The following is an 18,219-nucleotide window of genomic DNA, read 5'->3' as shown; positions in this document are numbered from 1 at the left end:
TCAGTGGGGATATTCCACCTCAATTAAAGAGTCTGAGGCGTATCCAATACTTGCATCGAGAGAGATGAGAATGGTAGTTTGTGCTTTACAATGGGTGGATTTATTCAGGTGAATTATCATCCTGTGGACATAATGACTGTAATAGTATATGAAAATGTATGACTGTAGGGGTGTAACCAATCTGTCAATAAATTGACTCCCAAGCGACTGTAAAATCTAATAACGGCCACTCCTTTTCTCAAAGCTGTTTAAAATAAGAGCTCCAGTACTGTGTTATATCAGATGATATACTAAGAGCTTTCCCAGTCCAAGATTTTCAGCTGTTTGTGCACAAGTAGTTTACTGTATAAAAAAGCACGCTTTACATGCAGCTGCATTTGACTGCAGAGAAATAAGTGCTTTGACACAAAAATAACTTGGATTCAATTGAGGAATTGCTGTTAAATTATTCAGTTCAATGTAATAATGTCAACCAGTCAATAATATGAACCGGTCAACACATCCAAGACAGAAGAATGCAGCATGACTGTTCAAAATACAGAAAAATGTTGCAGCATGGTCTAACTTATGTAAGTGGAAAAAATTCTTTTAGCAAGATTCTAGCTTGCTGAGTGCAGATACTGAATACGCTTAAAGCATCTCTTGCAATATCAATGTATGTAACTATGTTTACAAGCAACCAGGGCTGACTGAAGAGAGTCGTGTGCAAAGTTTTTTTTGTTTTTTTTTTTTTCCTCTTTTTCCCCACAAGCTACATGGCAGCATCAATGTTAGATTATCTTACTAACACTGCCACACAAGTTCAGTGGTTTCTCTCTTGCTAGCTATCACACTGCCAAAAGGCTAGCTCTGTTGACTAAAATGCAAACAAGTTAACAACAGCTACCTAGCCAGAGTTTACTCTGAAGAAAGGATACATTTACATTTACATTTATTCATTTGGCAGACGCTTTTATCCAAAGCGACTTACATAGGTTACAGTTCTTTACAATGTTATCCATTTATACAGCTGGATATTTACTGAGGCAACTGTGGGTTAAGTACCTTGCCTAAGGGTACAACAGCAGTGTCCCAGCGGGGATCGAACCGGCAACCTTTCGGTTACAAGTCCTGCTCCTTAACCACTATGCTACACTGCCGCCCAGGATAGTATCCTTTTCACAGAAAATCTGATTCCCCAGCATCTGCATTACATTCATTTCAGATACGAGTATGTGATTAGGACACAGTAACACACTGTTTGGAGCCTGCTAACTTGGCAGCCAGCAAACTTGGTTACCTGGCTAACTGACGATAACATTGATAGAGCTTTATGAAAATGTACATTGAGTTAATTATGAAGACTTCCATACAAAAACCCTAGGCTTTTAAATTGGCCTATTCTTTATTTTGTGATAACACCTTATTTCATTAAATAAATGCAGTTTCTTATTCATCAGTCTTTTCTAACATGCTTAGCTTCTGCCAACACAGCTTGTTGTAATGAAGCATGATGACTGAGCTTGTGTTAGCATGCATACATGCATATATATGTAAAGCGGGCTACGTTTGTTTCATTGTTATTTTTTGTTTATCTTGCAATTAGTGTTGATTTAAGTTACTTGTAAAATTTTTGACCGCAAAATCCTATCGAAAGGCACTCATTACCATCAACATATTTCATCCTCCATTAACAATAATTAATCAGTAATCTCTCTCTCAGCCATCAACTAATCAACAGACAGAAATGCGTGTCATTTACATCCCTTTATGAGAGATTTACATAATTAGAACATATAAAATGTAAACAATATCCAATCTAAGGAAATGGCAGTAAAATCAGCCACACACTGCCATTAAAAGAAACAGCAAATTAGGCTAATGGTTTTCAAAAGGTGTCCTTTTTCAATAACAGCAGCATTATTTTACCTTACAAATTTTTCTTGCTTTCTTGCGTGGACACATACCATTTGCTTTAGCACTGCATCAGCCAACTAGCCAGAGGTATTTACAACATTTACTGACTTTTGTGACAGCGCTACATTTAAATGTCAGTTTTTTTGTCAAAAACCTGATACAGCAATAAGAAACTTAGCAGTTTTTTTGGTTGGCTACCTCTATCCTTTATTCCCCTAATCTTCAGCTTCTCTTCTCTCATCAATCAATGTGTAAGAAAGAAGCTGAGTCACACCGTCTTTCTTTAAATAGCAATACTTTAAATAGCAAGAGTTTGTATCTGAAAAGTGTTGAGCTCATGCCACATAACCCTGCCAGGCTCTGATCACGATCAGTAAAATGCAACTTTTCTGCTGACCACACGAAGGCCTACTTGACCAGTGCTGGACATCTGTTAGCAATTCTCTGTGGCAGTCTCTGCTTAACTGCTCTTTCAACACTCACACTATTTAATTCCCCATTCCTTTGCACATCCTATGGATTTAATTTACAGCGAGGGGGAAAAAGTTATATAAGATGCATGACTGAGAATGGAAATTCCACTTCTATATTCTACATAGCAACATGTGTCCTTCTCGAGTAATTTTATATCTCTTGTAACAGACAGGATTTTGTTGTTGTTGTTAAGGTCTACACTAATATACTAATGGTCTCATCTTCTACGTATTTGACTACTCCCTGAGGAGTAACATTCATCTTTAGCTGTATTTCAGAGACTACACTCACACTGGACCAGTTATTTGTCTTAAAAAACACACACGCACGCACGCACGCATGCACGCACACCTTTTGAAATAATGACACTTGCTGCAGTAGACGGTAGGTTGCTGTGGCTGATAGACTGTTTTTTACTCTTCCAATGGCAATTTGAATCAGATGGTTCAAAATGTGTATGTATAAAGTATGAAAATGAACATGAATGTCATATGAATATGATTGTCAAATCTGAGTATTCAGCACAAAGTGCAGTCTTTCATTTTACATCCTATTCTGCAGCAAAATCGCAAGAGGGTGGTTTAATAGTACATTATGTCAGTCTAAATACTATCAAGTTTTTGTCAGCTAAAACTTCATAAAGAAAAAAGCGAAAAAAAAAAGCCTAGAATTTACTATCTGAAATAGCCAGCAGTGTGACTGTGACATTAAAAGCATAGTATGTCTTCAGTTATTAAATTCATCACAACCTGAGGCACTTTCATGCTTCACAACTAACAAGTACCAACTCAGCTGATATTTTTGCTCACTTTAATTCCCATCATTTTTTTTAAGGATTCCTTTGAAAACCTATATGCTTACACTGCTTATGCCCATGAAGCCTAGGACGGAGCATATCCATACATATTCACCAGAGAGATATTTCTCTGCCTCTAGAAAAGAAACCCGAGACCTATATTTTAATAATGCTTTGCCATCGAACTGAATCTGCTACCCATCCTTTCTTCCACAAACTTCATTTTTTCAATGACTCACTCCTCTGGCTTCTTCTTATACACTATTTGCAGACCCTACAAACCTTTAGTCACTTCTCGCCTTGATTAGTTTCTCTCGGCTGCTTTTGCCTCTTTCTCTGCGTGTCCTGTGATAGAGAATTCCGTCGCTCATCTTGTTGTCTGCTCCTCGCCTCTCCTGTGCGCCTCTGTTCCTCAGCCTTCCTCCTGCCTCTGCTCAGACGCACTTGTTCTGGCTTACCGCTTTGTCAACCGAGCTTCTGCACTTCAGCGTCGCCTTGTAATCTCTTCCTATACTTCTCAGGAATAGTCTTGCGGCTGTACCTTGTGTATCTTTGTTCTTGTTTTTTTCTAAAACTGTCATAAGAATTCCGGCTCCACCAGGCTCCACCACGTTATTTTTTTCCCAACAGGGGTTTAGAGAGTAAAAAACGTCTGAGATCTATGCTGCAGCACATAGGACAATTGTGTTAACTCTAATTATAGGGGCCCCTTTTTGCAATTTATTTCTGGAAGACAGATAAAGCTACACACATGCACATCAGTGTAACAACCCTTACTGGAATTACACATTACAGAACATTATATCACAATGTTTACTTAAGCATTCTGACTAGGAGCTCCAAGACAAACAAGAAATTGGCTCAGAGGAAAGGGGAGATTATGCAGTCCTGCAAATGAGAATATGAAGAAAATGAAAACTATAACCCCCTCTCTTGGCCACTTTTTAAACGCGGTCCATTACTTAGAAGATCCAGTAATATCACGTTCAATGCCTGGAAAATCAGTCAGTTGAAGTCCACATGAATCATGAATCCATCAAGTCGTGCAGACCTATAGAACCGGGCATACTGAGAAACCAAGTACCAAGAAACTTCCTTTGGTAAAGATTGTGGGCCTGACAGCTCCAAACCAGACCAAACCAAACAACAGAGGGAGCTTTGTGTACCTAAAACATTCCCACAGTTATACATCTGCCAGTTCATTAAAATACATAAAACACTGCATTCCCCCATGAACTGTCCATAACCGTTCATTAACAGGTTACAGCGAGTGACAGTTTAATAACACTCCTACCCCCCCGCTAAACAGTAGTGTACTGACACACCAGAATTATTAGAGAATGCTTAAGGATTTCCAGTGAGAGATTATTTTGGCAGACGACATGCTTGCAACATAAATACATGCCAAGGAATATACTAAATTTATTCAGAATGGCAGATAACATTTTCACAGTCTGTCTGTGGTAAGTCTGGCAGTAAGGTTAAGAAGGTACCACCTTCAAAATTGCAGGTTGCCCAAACATTTTCCCATCATTGAAGAGAAAAAAAAAAAAAAAAAAAAAAAACTTTCCTGTGGCACCTCTACCACATTCTACCCCATTACCACACCTCATGAAACTCGACACTCTTACAATACAAAACTCCTCCCCCTTTTCTCCTCATGCTAACCATCATGGATTTTCAAGACAAAAGTGAAAAAGGTTAAAAGGTAAAAGGGATACAATATCAACTCATTTTTTGGCGAAAGGTCATTTCAGAACTACACAACCACATATCAATAGCAGACTAGAGAAGAGGCTATTCAATAGTATAATACTTATATTTAGACATAGGGTATTATAAGCAAATTGGCTGGTACAATACTTTCCTTCTGGTTTTGTCTTCCTTTTCAATTGCTGAATTTATGTTTTAACAACATATTGACTTAACCTTTAAAATCACATTTAGCAAATATTGGTTTAAAAGATCAGTTAAAAAGGATAAATTAATACATAGAGTACAATTGTCTTTACACATCGTTATATGCGTTAAAATTTGACAAACACAAAGGACTGAGCTCATAATGAAGGCATCGAGGGACAGCCAGCAGTGTCATCAACTGCCAGGGCAACAGGCCCATTGCCATCAACTGTCTGTAACTTATGCTGGGCTCCCGGCTGTTTCACAGAGAGTCTAAATCTGCACGTTACCATTTAAATGTAGAAATAATGGCAAACCAAGCTGGGTGACAACAAAAGATGAGCTTGGCAGACTTGGGATCAATGGTATTTGTGCTGCATCTAGACAAAGTAGGTGATCATTCTAAACTAATGACATTTTTTCAGTAATTATGGACATTGAGATTACCTAAATTGTTTTGTATTTCATATGTTGGCCCATGTCCTTATTACGCATATTTGTACCTATTAAACCATACTCAGATTTAGAAATTTAATGCACATTTGAGGTACAAGAACATGCTAACACGCTAAAAGGTGATGCAAATCTTCTGTTGTGATGCAGACTTCAGAACATCAGGCCCTTTCACCTGTTAGCCTGCGCTTGCATCCAAACACAGGCGTGTTACCAAACTGCACTCCCATCTGAAGCCACAGCAGTTTCCCTGTGCCAAAAGGTTTACCAGGATGCACTTTCACTTCAAATGTCATCGCCTAAAGGCATGCAATTTTTAGGGTCGCCCGTTGTTTGCAAGACATGAAAAGGGCACTGATCAACAAGTTGGCACAAGATCAAAAATGATTTCTTTCTGAGTGCTGTCACATTTGAAAAATGCAAATCTTTCAACTTCAGACCAAAAAAAAAAAAAAAAAAAAACACTGAAAGGTTTCCTCCTTCTGACAGGGCAATCGAACAGCCGATGGCCTGAGAGCCCTCAGACGCCGACAAGCATTGAGCGGCGTGCGGGAAAGACAGAACAGGGGGTGGAATTAAATGCATTTTTCAGTGCGCTCCTTCCTGCGTCCCGTCAGGCCATTACTCATTCTCACTATTGGGTGTATCTGGTTCACATCCACTGGGACACTGGTTGACAGCCTCTACAGTCCACAGAGGGAACATGCTGCTGACAGTGCAATTTGGACAGCCAAGCCTAAAACAAAGCCCTGTTGTTTCTGACCAGGCCCTCCCTTTAACTGCACAGTAGAGAAACCAGTTGGCCCAGTAGCGAAGGGCCTACTGTAACAGCAGCTCGGCTCATTGTGACCTGTGAACTGGCAATTAACAAAATGGTGTAGGATTACAGGACGCCGCTTTAAATGGGCGGCTCAGGCCTCGAGGTAAGGCGCTGCATCGGATGGCGGATGTCCACGGGCAGGCTCAGTGCGTCACTTCCAGAAACATCCTCACCGCTTGGCTGTCTCCATGTTGCGAGTTTAACCCCAATTCACATCAGCTTTGTTTTCGCAGGTCTGCTTCATGTAAAGCTTAATCAAGTTATGTAACACTATACTGAACGCAGCAGATTGCAATGTAATTCAGAAAAAAAAAAATGATGGAGATATGGCTTGTATCAACATGAAAAGGAGGGGAGGTTAAATAAGGCACTAATCCTGGAACATGCTGGCCTGTACCTCAATTCGCAATAGTGCTTGTGCTTTTTGTTATTTTCACCCTTAGCACAAGGGATTTTAAGGGCTTTGAGAGTCAACACACTCGCTGAGAAGGGTTTTTTCCCCCCAACCATCTCTGATACTGTTAAATCAAAAGATGAACAGGATTCTGGAGAGTGATGAAAATACAGAATAAAAAAATAATGCTAAAACTGAAATCTGTAACACAGGCAAATGGTGTGACAGCCCAAATCATATAGGAGGAAGATGGGAGAGGAATTCGAAGGGGTTCAGAGAACGGAAAATAGGTCAGAAGCATATAGCTGGGGGGAGGAAGATGTACGAGGGAATGCATTTCAAAAGGCAAAAAAATGAGACATTTTCACAATCAAACCCAAGAACCAATCGAAAAACGTACCAGAATGTACTCATCAGCCATCTGAAAGCATTCCTACCATGTCCATAATTACAGCATCACACTGATAATCATCATAAAGCTCCCTGACCGTGAATACAAGATCATTCTGCAGAAGAAATTAAGCAAACGTTGTCATTAAGGGCCATATGGACATATAGTAATTGCTGACTGGCTGTGCATGAGCATTTTATTAATAAAAGCAGGAATCAGTTCTTCAGGGTTTTGCCATGAATAAGGGTAATGATGAACCGCATTCCTACAGTTCCTGTCAAAGGACCACAAAGCGCTTTAGAGTGAAGACGGGGGTAGTGAAGCTGATGTTTTTCAGCCTGCCTGAAGAGAAAAGGTCTTTCGGAGAGGAGGTTCAGGGGCAGAAAAACATGAGGAAAAAAAAAAGCCAGGTAAACAGGCTGCTGTTGGCATAGCTCGCCTCACTATCGCTGTAACAGAGCTGAACACCACATTCACTCACACCGCCAGAGGGGCTCAGCCAGATTTATTTTCCCACAGTTTAAGCAAATGGAATAATTATGTCAGCTGAGTTATTTCACTACAGATAAGCATAATAACAATAATGACAATAATAATAACAACAACAATAATAACAACAACAATACTATTTTATTATTGTCATTATCATCACCTTTCTACACCAATCAAACAAGCCTTGGCCAGAACATCTTAAAGCAGATGGCTGGGGAAGCCTTCTGATATGAGGCAGTGCACAGCAATGGAAATGGGAGTGGAAATTACATTCAGCCGAATTACCCCAACCGCGCAAGTAAAACACACTGCTGTCCCCATATGGAATACACACTGCTCTGGAAGAAAACAGCTGCTTGCCTCAAAATGGCAGATCAGATCCCTGTTCAAAGCGCAGGGCCACAAAACAAATGGCAGCTGCAGGGGAAGAGCATAAGAAGGGTGCTTGCATTAAATCCCTTTAAAGTACACCATTATTTGAATGCAAAACGCTGATTACATACGGCAGTGAAACTGCATAGGGACGCTGCACATGTTCACTCTGACGATGAGGGTATAAGCTCCCCGACAATGACTGCCGGAATGATGCGCTTTTGAATCTCTGCAGCCACACATCTTTAGCTGTGTTAAAGCCAAAATTGTTTTCACAGGGAAGAAACTGTGAAGGGGAGAGCAATTTTCTTGAGGAGGAATGAGAAAATATAGGCCTACTTGAAAACATTCTTCAGAAAGTGATTTGGGGAGCAAAGGATTAACCCCAAAGCAGAGCTCTACTGTATGCTTTACTTCTGTTTATGGCAACACATTTTCTCAACAAAACCTCAAATCATCACTGTCAGAAAAAAAGAGCTGTGCTTTCTGTATAGAAAATACCATGAAACCTCTTATATTCACCAGGTATCAAACAATCCGGTGATGTATTCTTACCAGGTTTATTTGCACGCATATGTACACAAAACAAACATGTAAAAACACCTTAAACAGCAGGTTAAGTGTGCGATGTAGGTGAGTGCTAGGTAACAATTTGTCACCATCTACTTTTAAAACATTGCTTTCTTTCTTAGCTGACTAACGACACCAGAGATTAGCACTGGTAGCTACCAGAAGCTATTTCGGAAACACTGATAATATTCACGTTTTGAAATTAACTGGCCGAATCAACTTCAGAATTTCTACTGCAGGCAATATCTTAGTCTACATTGTTCAGGTGTCTGACTGTTTTCAATGTAGACTGAGGACAGAAAGGAAGTGCAATTGTGTAGACGGTACTGAGTGCTGACATAAATAATACACAAACCTGACCGGTTGGCATTATAGCATTTACGACTGAGTGGAATTTACTGCATGTTGCATTACCCGGTCTCCGACCACTATCAAGGCTGCTTACAGCTGCCTGGACAAAAATGGTATTTGACAGAACTTTAATCAGGAGTACAGTCAGCATCACATCTGACTGGAGGAGTTTTGATGTAATGTGATATTATAAAGTATCCATATTTCCATTGGACAGATTCAATAGGACAATTTCTCATATTTGCATGACTTGATCTGAGCAGTGGTACATTTACATTGCGTTTTCAAAAATTCTTCCTGCTAAGAGCTTTTGCTTGTCCGTTGAAATTTAGCCTTAAAAAGTTGAAATCTAGCATTGAAAAATGAATGCGATTGTACATTATGCAGTCTTAGCTTTCTATACCTGTTGAAGTACATGTATCATTTGAATCTGCGGCAAGAAAGCCAAGCTACTTCAAACTGAGTTCACCCAATCAGATGTGTTGTCACATTTACCATAGTGCTGTCTCTAAGAGGCTCTTTTGTCTGCACAGTAGTTACTGTGTGGGTGATGTCATCTTGAAAGGGGAAAATCTGCAAAAGCTCAGCTAGCCTTCTCAGTTTGTTGGGGATGATAGCCCCAGGTCAGGGCAATATTTAACATGGGAACCATGAGTCTTGTGTTCAATACTAAACATAATCCACACCAAAAATGTATTGAATATAGTGAATGAATCTAGGTAATCAGTGCTTTTAATAACAGGGGAAAAAAAAAATCAATGACATAATGCTAAATGCTTCTTCAAACATAAGCAATTTACAATGTACATTGCACTATCAAACATTAATATTTTCACCTGAATTATACTACAATGAGCCCATGGTCATAACATCACATTACAAAGATATGTCTAGAAGCCTTTTATTTCCTGACAGTCTTGATTCGCTATATTAGCCACTTAGTTGCTCAATTTATTCAAAGACTGAGAATAATAATCTGGGTTGAGAGCTGGGCTAGGTGGCTTCCAAACAATACAACTAAGCCTTAAAAAACATAAAACATAGTACAGCTGTGCTGATGAAATCATCAGCTGAAAAATAAGCATGGAAATAGGTGTCATTTAGAGTACGATCACACAGACAATTTTAAACTCCTCCAATGAGCTGCTGTACTCCCTGGCTTCTACGCCTTATCAATGCTAGAAGGGCCACTAGGAGGGGAGAAAATTCCAAGATTCAAAGCCAAAATAAGCACAACAGATTTACTTCCAATTGGAAGCCATCTACTTGTACAAGCAAAACAAATATTGCTTGAAAGTATGTAGGGCTATGGTTTAAATATTTAGATTACAAAGGGTTTAACCCAATGCTCAGTAACTTGGTGTGATGGGGGTTTGGTCCCTTTGAGGGCCATATTGCTACTATTGCTATTGCTACCCTAATTTGATGCACCAATGCATCAATACACTTGTCTCAGCTATAAAGAGTACTGAAAGCTTTCATTTAAAGCACAAGATCACCGCCTTAGCTGCAGCAATAAGTGGGCTCTGAGTTACTTAGCCCAAGTTTCACTCAGGCTTAGGTGCACTAATCAGCCTGCATGCTGTTTGTGTGCATGGGAGTTTCAGTGCGTGTGTGTTAAAATGATGCCACAATATCATGTCCATCTTTCCCCAAAAAAATGATTCTGGACTCTTCACTCTAGCTGAACCATCAGGATACTGCAATAGCCCCTTCTCTCCATTTGCACACACTTTAATCTTATGCTAAAACTACAGGTGAGATATATGATTATTTATTCATTTATGTCTGCCTAACGTCAGACCAACAAAACAGAAACAAGTGGCTCTGATGAGCAGAGGTTTTATGTGTTGCTAATCATGCAGTCTTATTCTTTCTGAAGTAAACTCCACTTCAAATCCAGTTTTCTTACACAACATGACTGCTCACCAGTCACTCGCATTAAAGTGGGTGAAAATAAGCCTGATGTGAAGTGCGCATGGACAAAGTCACGACTTATCATCCCAAACTGAAAGGCATGGTTTTCAAATCGCTTCACTGAAACCTACCCAGTAATCAACGATGTGTACAATCACTGATTATTGATCATTATTGTTGAAATTTCAGGCTGAGAAGCCATTCCAGGAGATTCCTTGCATCAGACTTGTCAATTTGTTGTTGTCTGGGTACAGTGTGTGTAATGCACTGTGTTCCCTGAGATGTGTACGCAGGACTTGAAATGACTATGAAACTATTTTTCCCACTGATATTGATGTGCACACTGACAAATGCCAGGCTTTCCTGAAATGGCGCAGGCACCGTGGACTAGTAGTTGACATTTATAAAGGAACAAAGTGCCTATGCAGATACACGCAGTACTGGCACTGCATAAAACATGAACAACATAACGGGCTTTTTATTCACGGTTTGGATAAGCCAGGTGATTACCTGTCACAGCATATGAACCACAAGATTAATGGTCATGCAAAAGGTTCAGCGAAGTGGAAGTGAATGAAGACATAAGCTATACTCTTATGGGACGGAGACAAACTGTAAACAGGCCTAGTTAAAATGGCTAAATAGATATTTACACAGCTTGCGATCCAAAGCATTTCTCATAAGAGCACACTGTAATGCTGTGCAACGCTTTCCTGCAAATAAACTTTAGTCCAGCAGGAAATTGGCACCGGAGTATTTTTCCTATTTATTCAGGCCTTTCTCTGTTAATATTCCTGTTTTTTTTGTTTTTTTTAAGACGTTAATACTTTCAGACCACTTGAAACTACAGGTATATGCGTAGGTCGAATATATCCTTCAACAGCATTAAGGACTAGATGGTGCAAAGCGTATTCCCTGTAGAGGTCACTCAATTCTTCTAAATAAGCCAGTAGCCTGTTTAGTGTACACCCAAGCCTGTAGACCGATGTGTCATATTACAAGTCGACATGAGTGAATTGCGTCTCACTTGGGATGTTGTCATGTGTCTTGCAATGGTCTTACTCTGCTGCTGGACCTTTATCTTCTATTGAATATTCCACTGGACTACTGTTTGAGCCTGCCAATTTAACCCACCCTTTCATGAGGGTGAGAGACATACATTATTTGAATGCTCATATGAATAATCTGATCAGTACCTGTAGAAAGGCTTCAACGGTTTCTAAAAGGTATTTGTAGTCAGGCTTAATTCTGGTCAAGCTTTCGCCTTAAATACTTCAATATTGATTGGTGGAATGAAGAAAAAAAAAATTTTCAGAAAGCTCAGATGACATAATGGTCTAGACTAAATGACTCATTCCGCTACATCCAAACAATATCTGTTGTCATGTCAAGCATGTCCTACAATTTTAACCCACAAAAAACGCATGGGGATACGGGCATACGGGGATGACCTGGGTCCAGCTGCATGATTTAAAAGTAAGGAGGCTACAGCCAAATGTGAAGCGCAGTGCTGGAAAAACAATTTATGCTAACTAGGCTAGAAATGACTTGCACATAGCTGATGACAACAGGGGTAAATGTAAGGTTTCTGTATGGGCAGTACAGGTGTCTCGACATGCCCTGCCCCTGGACAGGCCAATCAAAATATCTGCATAAAGCATGGTGCTGAAAAGACCACCACCTGGACTTTGGAAGGAAAGGTAGGCACACACCAATCAGCTGCAGATCAGATGGTGGTGGCAATGAGGAGCAAACATTCACTGATGTGCATGACCCATACATGTCATAAAAAAACCATCTACCATCAATTGTGTTAATCAGGTCCACTCGTTTCACAGGGGAGCTCTCGCTTCATTTTCCATATTGAACCTTTTCACTTTATACAATACACTGCTATTTTAAATGGATTTTAACTGGTCTTTCCAGAAACGCTATTTATTTCTAACCACAGAACAAGTTAAGCTGGAAAGACTAAAGGTCATAAAATGCACTTTCATGTGACAGGATCCATTTCCCATCCTTCGTAAATCATGGTGTGAAATTACCATGAATGAGCTATACTGAAAATAGATCAATGAAAGACCACACTAAAGAGATATACAGCATAATGTATGCAACCTCTAGCTTTCTGATGTTCTGACAAAAGTAGTTGGACTCCATAGACAACATCCAGCTGAATTCAAAACAGATACTTACTTACATATCAACTAGCCAAAACAGATCATTTAAAAAATCCTAAGGATTTCCCAATATCATTTGATAAAAAAAAGACATTATACTTCCTACCTCAGCACTAAAAACTACTCATTCACAAAGAAATGCATCTGAAGACAAAACTTTTGGTTTATATAAAGATCTATCATTTAACTTTCATGAGTATCAGGGGTTCGCCATTCCTTTAAATAATGCTTAACCTGCTGCACTGGTCTCCAAGGAAACTAACACAAGAAACAAGTCCTCAGACAGAACACTTAGCCTACACCTTTATTGAAAAGCTTTATGGAACAGGATTTTAACTGAAGAGTTAATCTAATGCTACAGTTTTAATACTTTCATAAAAAAAGAGTCCACGAGGTGATGCCAGGCAACCTTAGTTTTTATTTACCGCTTGTTAAAACTGAACTGGTCCAGAAGAACGCAGCTGTCACTAGCATTTGGGGACCCATTTTCTTATCAGGCTTTATTGGAAAGGACAGGGTTTGCAGTGCTTCACATGATTAACCCCGCAGCTATAGAGTACAGTCACTGCTTTACCCGGGAAGTGTCTATTTAAGCCTGCGCCCAGCTGGATGTGTGACATTATAACTGAAACCTATGAACGCACATCAGCCTGACATTGACAAACATTACAAACATTTCATAGCTAAAAGCGTATTGATTTGTCCCTTCTGAGTTAATGGAGGAGTTCTTTCTGGATCACAGCCCATTGCATGTTTTTTTTTTTTTTCCACAGCAATGTCATTTTAATCCATTGTGTAATTTTTACTCTTTCATTATTGTGAACTTGTGCTTTTAGTGCACGAGGGGGAAATGGAGTACACCAGCTTAACAGGACGTAGTAATGGGTGTGTTAACTGATCTGTTAACACTTTCGTTCAGAACCATCATGTTTCTGGCTTCAGGAGGTCCCCACAGCCTTTCCTCCATGCTGTCTGCCAGAACCAATCAAGTCAGCACTCGCTATTCTCAGACAGTGTCTTACCGGATCTCTGTTCCTTCTGAGGCCCCAAACGGACCACAAAGCAGTAACAGCAAGTAATACAAGTCATGCAGATGCAAAGCGAAGGGGACCTTTCCCTTAGCTGTAGTCTCCATAGCCATGACTTGCCATTTTAGAGGCTGCCTTTGAAATTTCACAGCACACTCCTCCCATCCCAGTCCACCACCAGCAATGAGCCTACAGCTCCGATACCTTGAAAAGCTTTGGAAGCTTTAGGAAGGCGACAGCTATGCCAAATCATGGAACTGCAAAGCTGCCACAATAAATACTTACTGATGGTTAGCTGGAACTAAAGACAGATTTTATCAGTGATCAGGAAAAAGAAAATTTTGGATTAAAAAAAGAGTTTAGTCTGACCTTTCAGACAGCAGTGACTCTATGAAGTGATGTCAGCTCGGTGCATGTAAGAAAATAAATTACGAACTGAAGCATCACAATGGACGCAATGGAAACATGAATGGGCACTTTCAGACTGTGGGACCAGGAAGGGGAAGTGTGTGTCAACAAATACAGTCAAACCAAATACAGATGTGGTGTGACAGCTGCTTCAATGACTCACGGGCACTTGTAATTTGACCAACAGACATCGTCTCCACGTTTGTTGAGTGACATGAATTATCTGTGCAATAGGCAATGCATAAACTTTGACAAACTGAGAAATGTAAAGGAAATCTTAAACTGTAAAATTATGATTCATAGTGCAACGCTGATATTGGAAATCTCGACTATTCCCGAGGACACAAGGTACAATTCTACGAGAATCATATCCAAATGTGAAAATCAAGCAACACGTAACAGAAGACGACACCAAAACGTGTCACGTATGAGACATGTTTTCAAAAACATAGATGATATTAAGTGTTAAGTTCACATATCTTTAAAAATTACTGACAAGAAAGGTTATTGCAGTCTCTTAAGCCTACTGTGTTGTTCAGCTATTTCTTGTGCCGAATGTATCAGACTCGCATAGCATCGCCATGCACACTAACGTTATTCGCCAACGCTGTTGACCAACAACTTGCTTATAAATGTTCCACTGACTCTAGCCCTCGGAGGACAGGGCCTTTTTGTGCCTGCTACATTGACAGCATTGTTTCCTTTCATGTCACACTTTCTGGCCAAATGATACACTGCGGACTACAGCTACATATTCTCTTACTACAACGATGACCACTGGCAAGAAACATGACCCTCCCCTCAAACTTATTTTGACTCTAAGAAAACGTGTCATTTTGTTACTACATGTTTTCCACAATCTACATTTGACACGGGTGAACAAACGTGGTGACCGCCGTAGTAAACACAGTGCCACACGCGTCAATAAATCTAAGGTGGGGTCACAAATACGTTAACCTGCAACGGCCGGTAGCAAATAATTCTGTACTTGTCCTGACGCCCTTGGTATCCCAATTATCACTGATCGACATACTAAATGCGTATTACTATGGACATAAAAATAAGTTAGGCCGGCTGAACATTTAGCCCCATGTCTCGCAGACTGCGTGGAGGAGAAGTAGAGTGGAGATATGTGGCTAGCTATGTGTAGCGTGCCTGTAGTCATGAAGACTCCTTTGCTTCACACCGTCTCGACAGCAGTGTGACGTGCTCACGTTACTAGGTTCGATCCTTACCGGAGGAATGGTCCACAGGTCCTCCGCCGTTCAAGAAGAGAGCCGAATACAGGTGTGGGTGCGTCTTTTCAAGGGCCATGCACAGGTCCTGGAAATGATCTCTCTCCTTATTCATCAGCATCTTCAAGAGAAGGTCCACTTTCTCCGAGCTCGTCGAACAGTTATTGTCCAATTCATACCTCTCCAGCTGGCTCAGGGTACCAGATTTACCCAACAACTCTACCACCCGGTCAGCATCTGTAATGGACTCCAATAAGTTCTGGTGGCATTGATCTAACAACTCTTTGTGCTTAGGTTCCATGGCTGTTCGCTTCTTTCTGCGCCCTCTTCGTCAGCGAAATCCTTCAAAACCGTAAAAATGATCACGCAAGAACTTCTTAAGGGTGGTCACTTTTAGGAAATCGGCACCGCAGCCATTGTAATGAATGGCCGAGTTGAGCAGCTTTTCATCGCAAATTGAAAGAGACACAAGTAGCCATATTTGTTGCCTAAGGCTGTTGACTGCACTATGAAACAGCAGTACATTTTCCCACCGTCCCAAAAGTCCTACATTTCGCCCATTTTCTCGACCGCTTCCATCGTAAGCAGTTACAACTGCATTTGCCCTTTTTCTTTTAGTCTTTTTTGTTCTTCTTTCGCTGAACGGACTGCTAGAAAGTACCGCAACTCTTTAAGAGATATCCCACAAAACTGCAAGCTCCGCCATGTCTCAGCAGCTCAGCAGCTGCTGCTTGCTGTCAATCAAGTCTCCGTCTAATATCCATGTAAGGTAAAACAAGGCGGAGCTTCCGACAGACACACCTGGTCATCACTGTGCGTGTAACTTCACCTCTGTGTCAACAATCGCAGAGTCCTAAGTTCCCAGCCTGTAGATGGACGCTCTGTGAATGGAAAGACAATTCCGCCATATATACATTTTATCGTAGACGAAGTATGGCCGCGGTATGAGACGATACTACATAGCTAACCATGTTTTTTTATCAACACTGGTACTATTTGCATACGTTTAGTGCCTGCGTGTGTTAAACAGAATTATTGCTGCCTTGTAGGGTATCGGCAACGTGGTTTAATATGCTTTAGGGCCGGTGAATAGACGGGCAACAAATCTGCAGCGGGCTTCACACACTGAAACACGTTCACACAGACTGGATGTCGCCACTTCATTGTTAATAGTGGCTTTCCCCTTTCTTGGTCCATTCTGGGATCACTTTAACCACTTGTCCCGCCCCGCTACACAAAAGCTTTAACTGTATTGGTTGGCCTTCGAACCAACGACACACCCAGGCAGCGGATAGGAAAAAAACAGCAAATGCACATTCTATTACATGTACGTTTTTCTGAGGCATTTTGTCCGTTGAAAAATACCTACACATCCGCAAATGGTGAGTTATTTAATAAGGTCAACATATGGTTTGTTGTGCGTCAAGGGGTTTACGAAGGAAGACCACTTCAGCGGTGTCACGTTGTTCACGCAAGTAGTTGCACCCAATTTGTTAGGGAGCGTAATCCAAGTTTTGCAGCGGATTCTTTCTTTCCTGAGAAAAATCATATGTGATATTGTTGTTTGGTTTAACATATATTAATTGTGTATCACCTGTTTAACATGTAAATAAATAAATGCTCAAGATTAGACGAAAGGAAAAGTACTCACAATGGTCCCAACTCAACGTGTGGTAAAAATATTTTGGCCGACTCCTGGGTTCAATGCACTCATGACGAAAGCTGGTAATAAAAAGCGTTTTTTATTGCCAAATACACAGTGGTGATTAGAAACAGCACAGCCATACATATGAGTATAGCCACCTGGAATTTTACGCTGTATTTGTTAGAGTATGAAACTCAAATTGTCATGCACAATTAAAATGAAAAGGAAAAGATGTGTGTTTGACACTCGTTTTTAGGTTCCCAATCTTTGTTTACTTCTTTGTTGCCCGAAGGACGGTGAGGCATACTTTCTCTGTACGTAATGCATTACATTCAAACATAAAGTAGGAAGCAGCAGGACCTCAGTTCTGTGCATTGAGGGGACCCACAGAGTGTAACTGTAATGTGTACATCACACATCATAAACATCTTATTGAATGACATATTTTGAAAGTATTGAATTGCTATGTTGTGCTACTGTGGCATAGCCTCCCAGCATCACTGTTCAGACAGCTCTTCTTGGAAAGAGTCGTACTGTTAACATTTAGCCTCCCACGCTCCCCTGCTTATATTTTATGTGAGGTGTCTAGTTGGTTGTTGTCCTGTCAGGCCCACACACGCCTCAAGGTACGGTAAGAAAGAGACAGAGATCTTTTTCAGGGGCATCCATATTGAACTATAAATGAAGCTGTAAGGGTGTCAACAGAGGCAATGGCCAGTGAAAGTGAATAGGTGTACACGTGGTGTGTCACATCTAAAAGACAATAATTGATTGTTAATTGCATCAAGTATTTCAATGTGCTGTGAGGCTGATTACATTCCTGGCTACCTAGCTGGCTTTCTAGCCGGCTTTCTAACCAGTTCCTTGTTTCTACCAAGCTACTCTTATAGGAGAAATG

General features: G+C 40.5%; 1 protein-coding gene across 4 annotated transcripts in view; it reads right to left on the bottom strand.

Moving 5' to 3' along the window:
* dlg5a (discs, large homolog 5a (Drosophila)) overlaps positions 1–16,391 on the bottom strand; it is a 63,635-nt gene extending 47,244 nt beyond the window's left edge. For all 4 annotated transcript variants that reach the window (XM_036526857.1, XM_036526868.1, XM_036526866.1 and 1 more), the window contains exon 1: positions 15,677–16,391. In XM_036526857.1, coding sequence (XP_036382750.1) covers positions 15,677–15,977 — 301 coding nt within the window. In that variant the 5' untranslated portion in view covers positions 15,978–16,391. The remainder of the gene's footprint in view (positions 1–15,676) is intronic.
* Positions 16,392–18,219: the final 1,828 nt, after the last annotated feature.

Source organism: Megalops cyprinoides, chromosome 1, assembly GCF_013368585.1.
Source record: "Megalops cyprinoides isolate fMegCyp1 chromosome 1, fMegCyp1.pri, whole genome shotgun sequence".
Classification (NCBI taxonomy): domain Eukaryota; kingdom Metazoa; phylum Chordata; class Actinopteri; order Elopiformes; family Megalopidae; genus Megalops; species Megalops cyprinoides.
The sequence above is the reverse complement of the archived record's forward strand: the minus strand, read 5'-3'. Positions and strand labels throughout refer to the sequence as shown.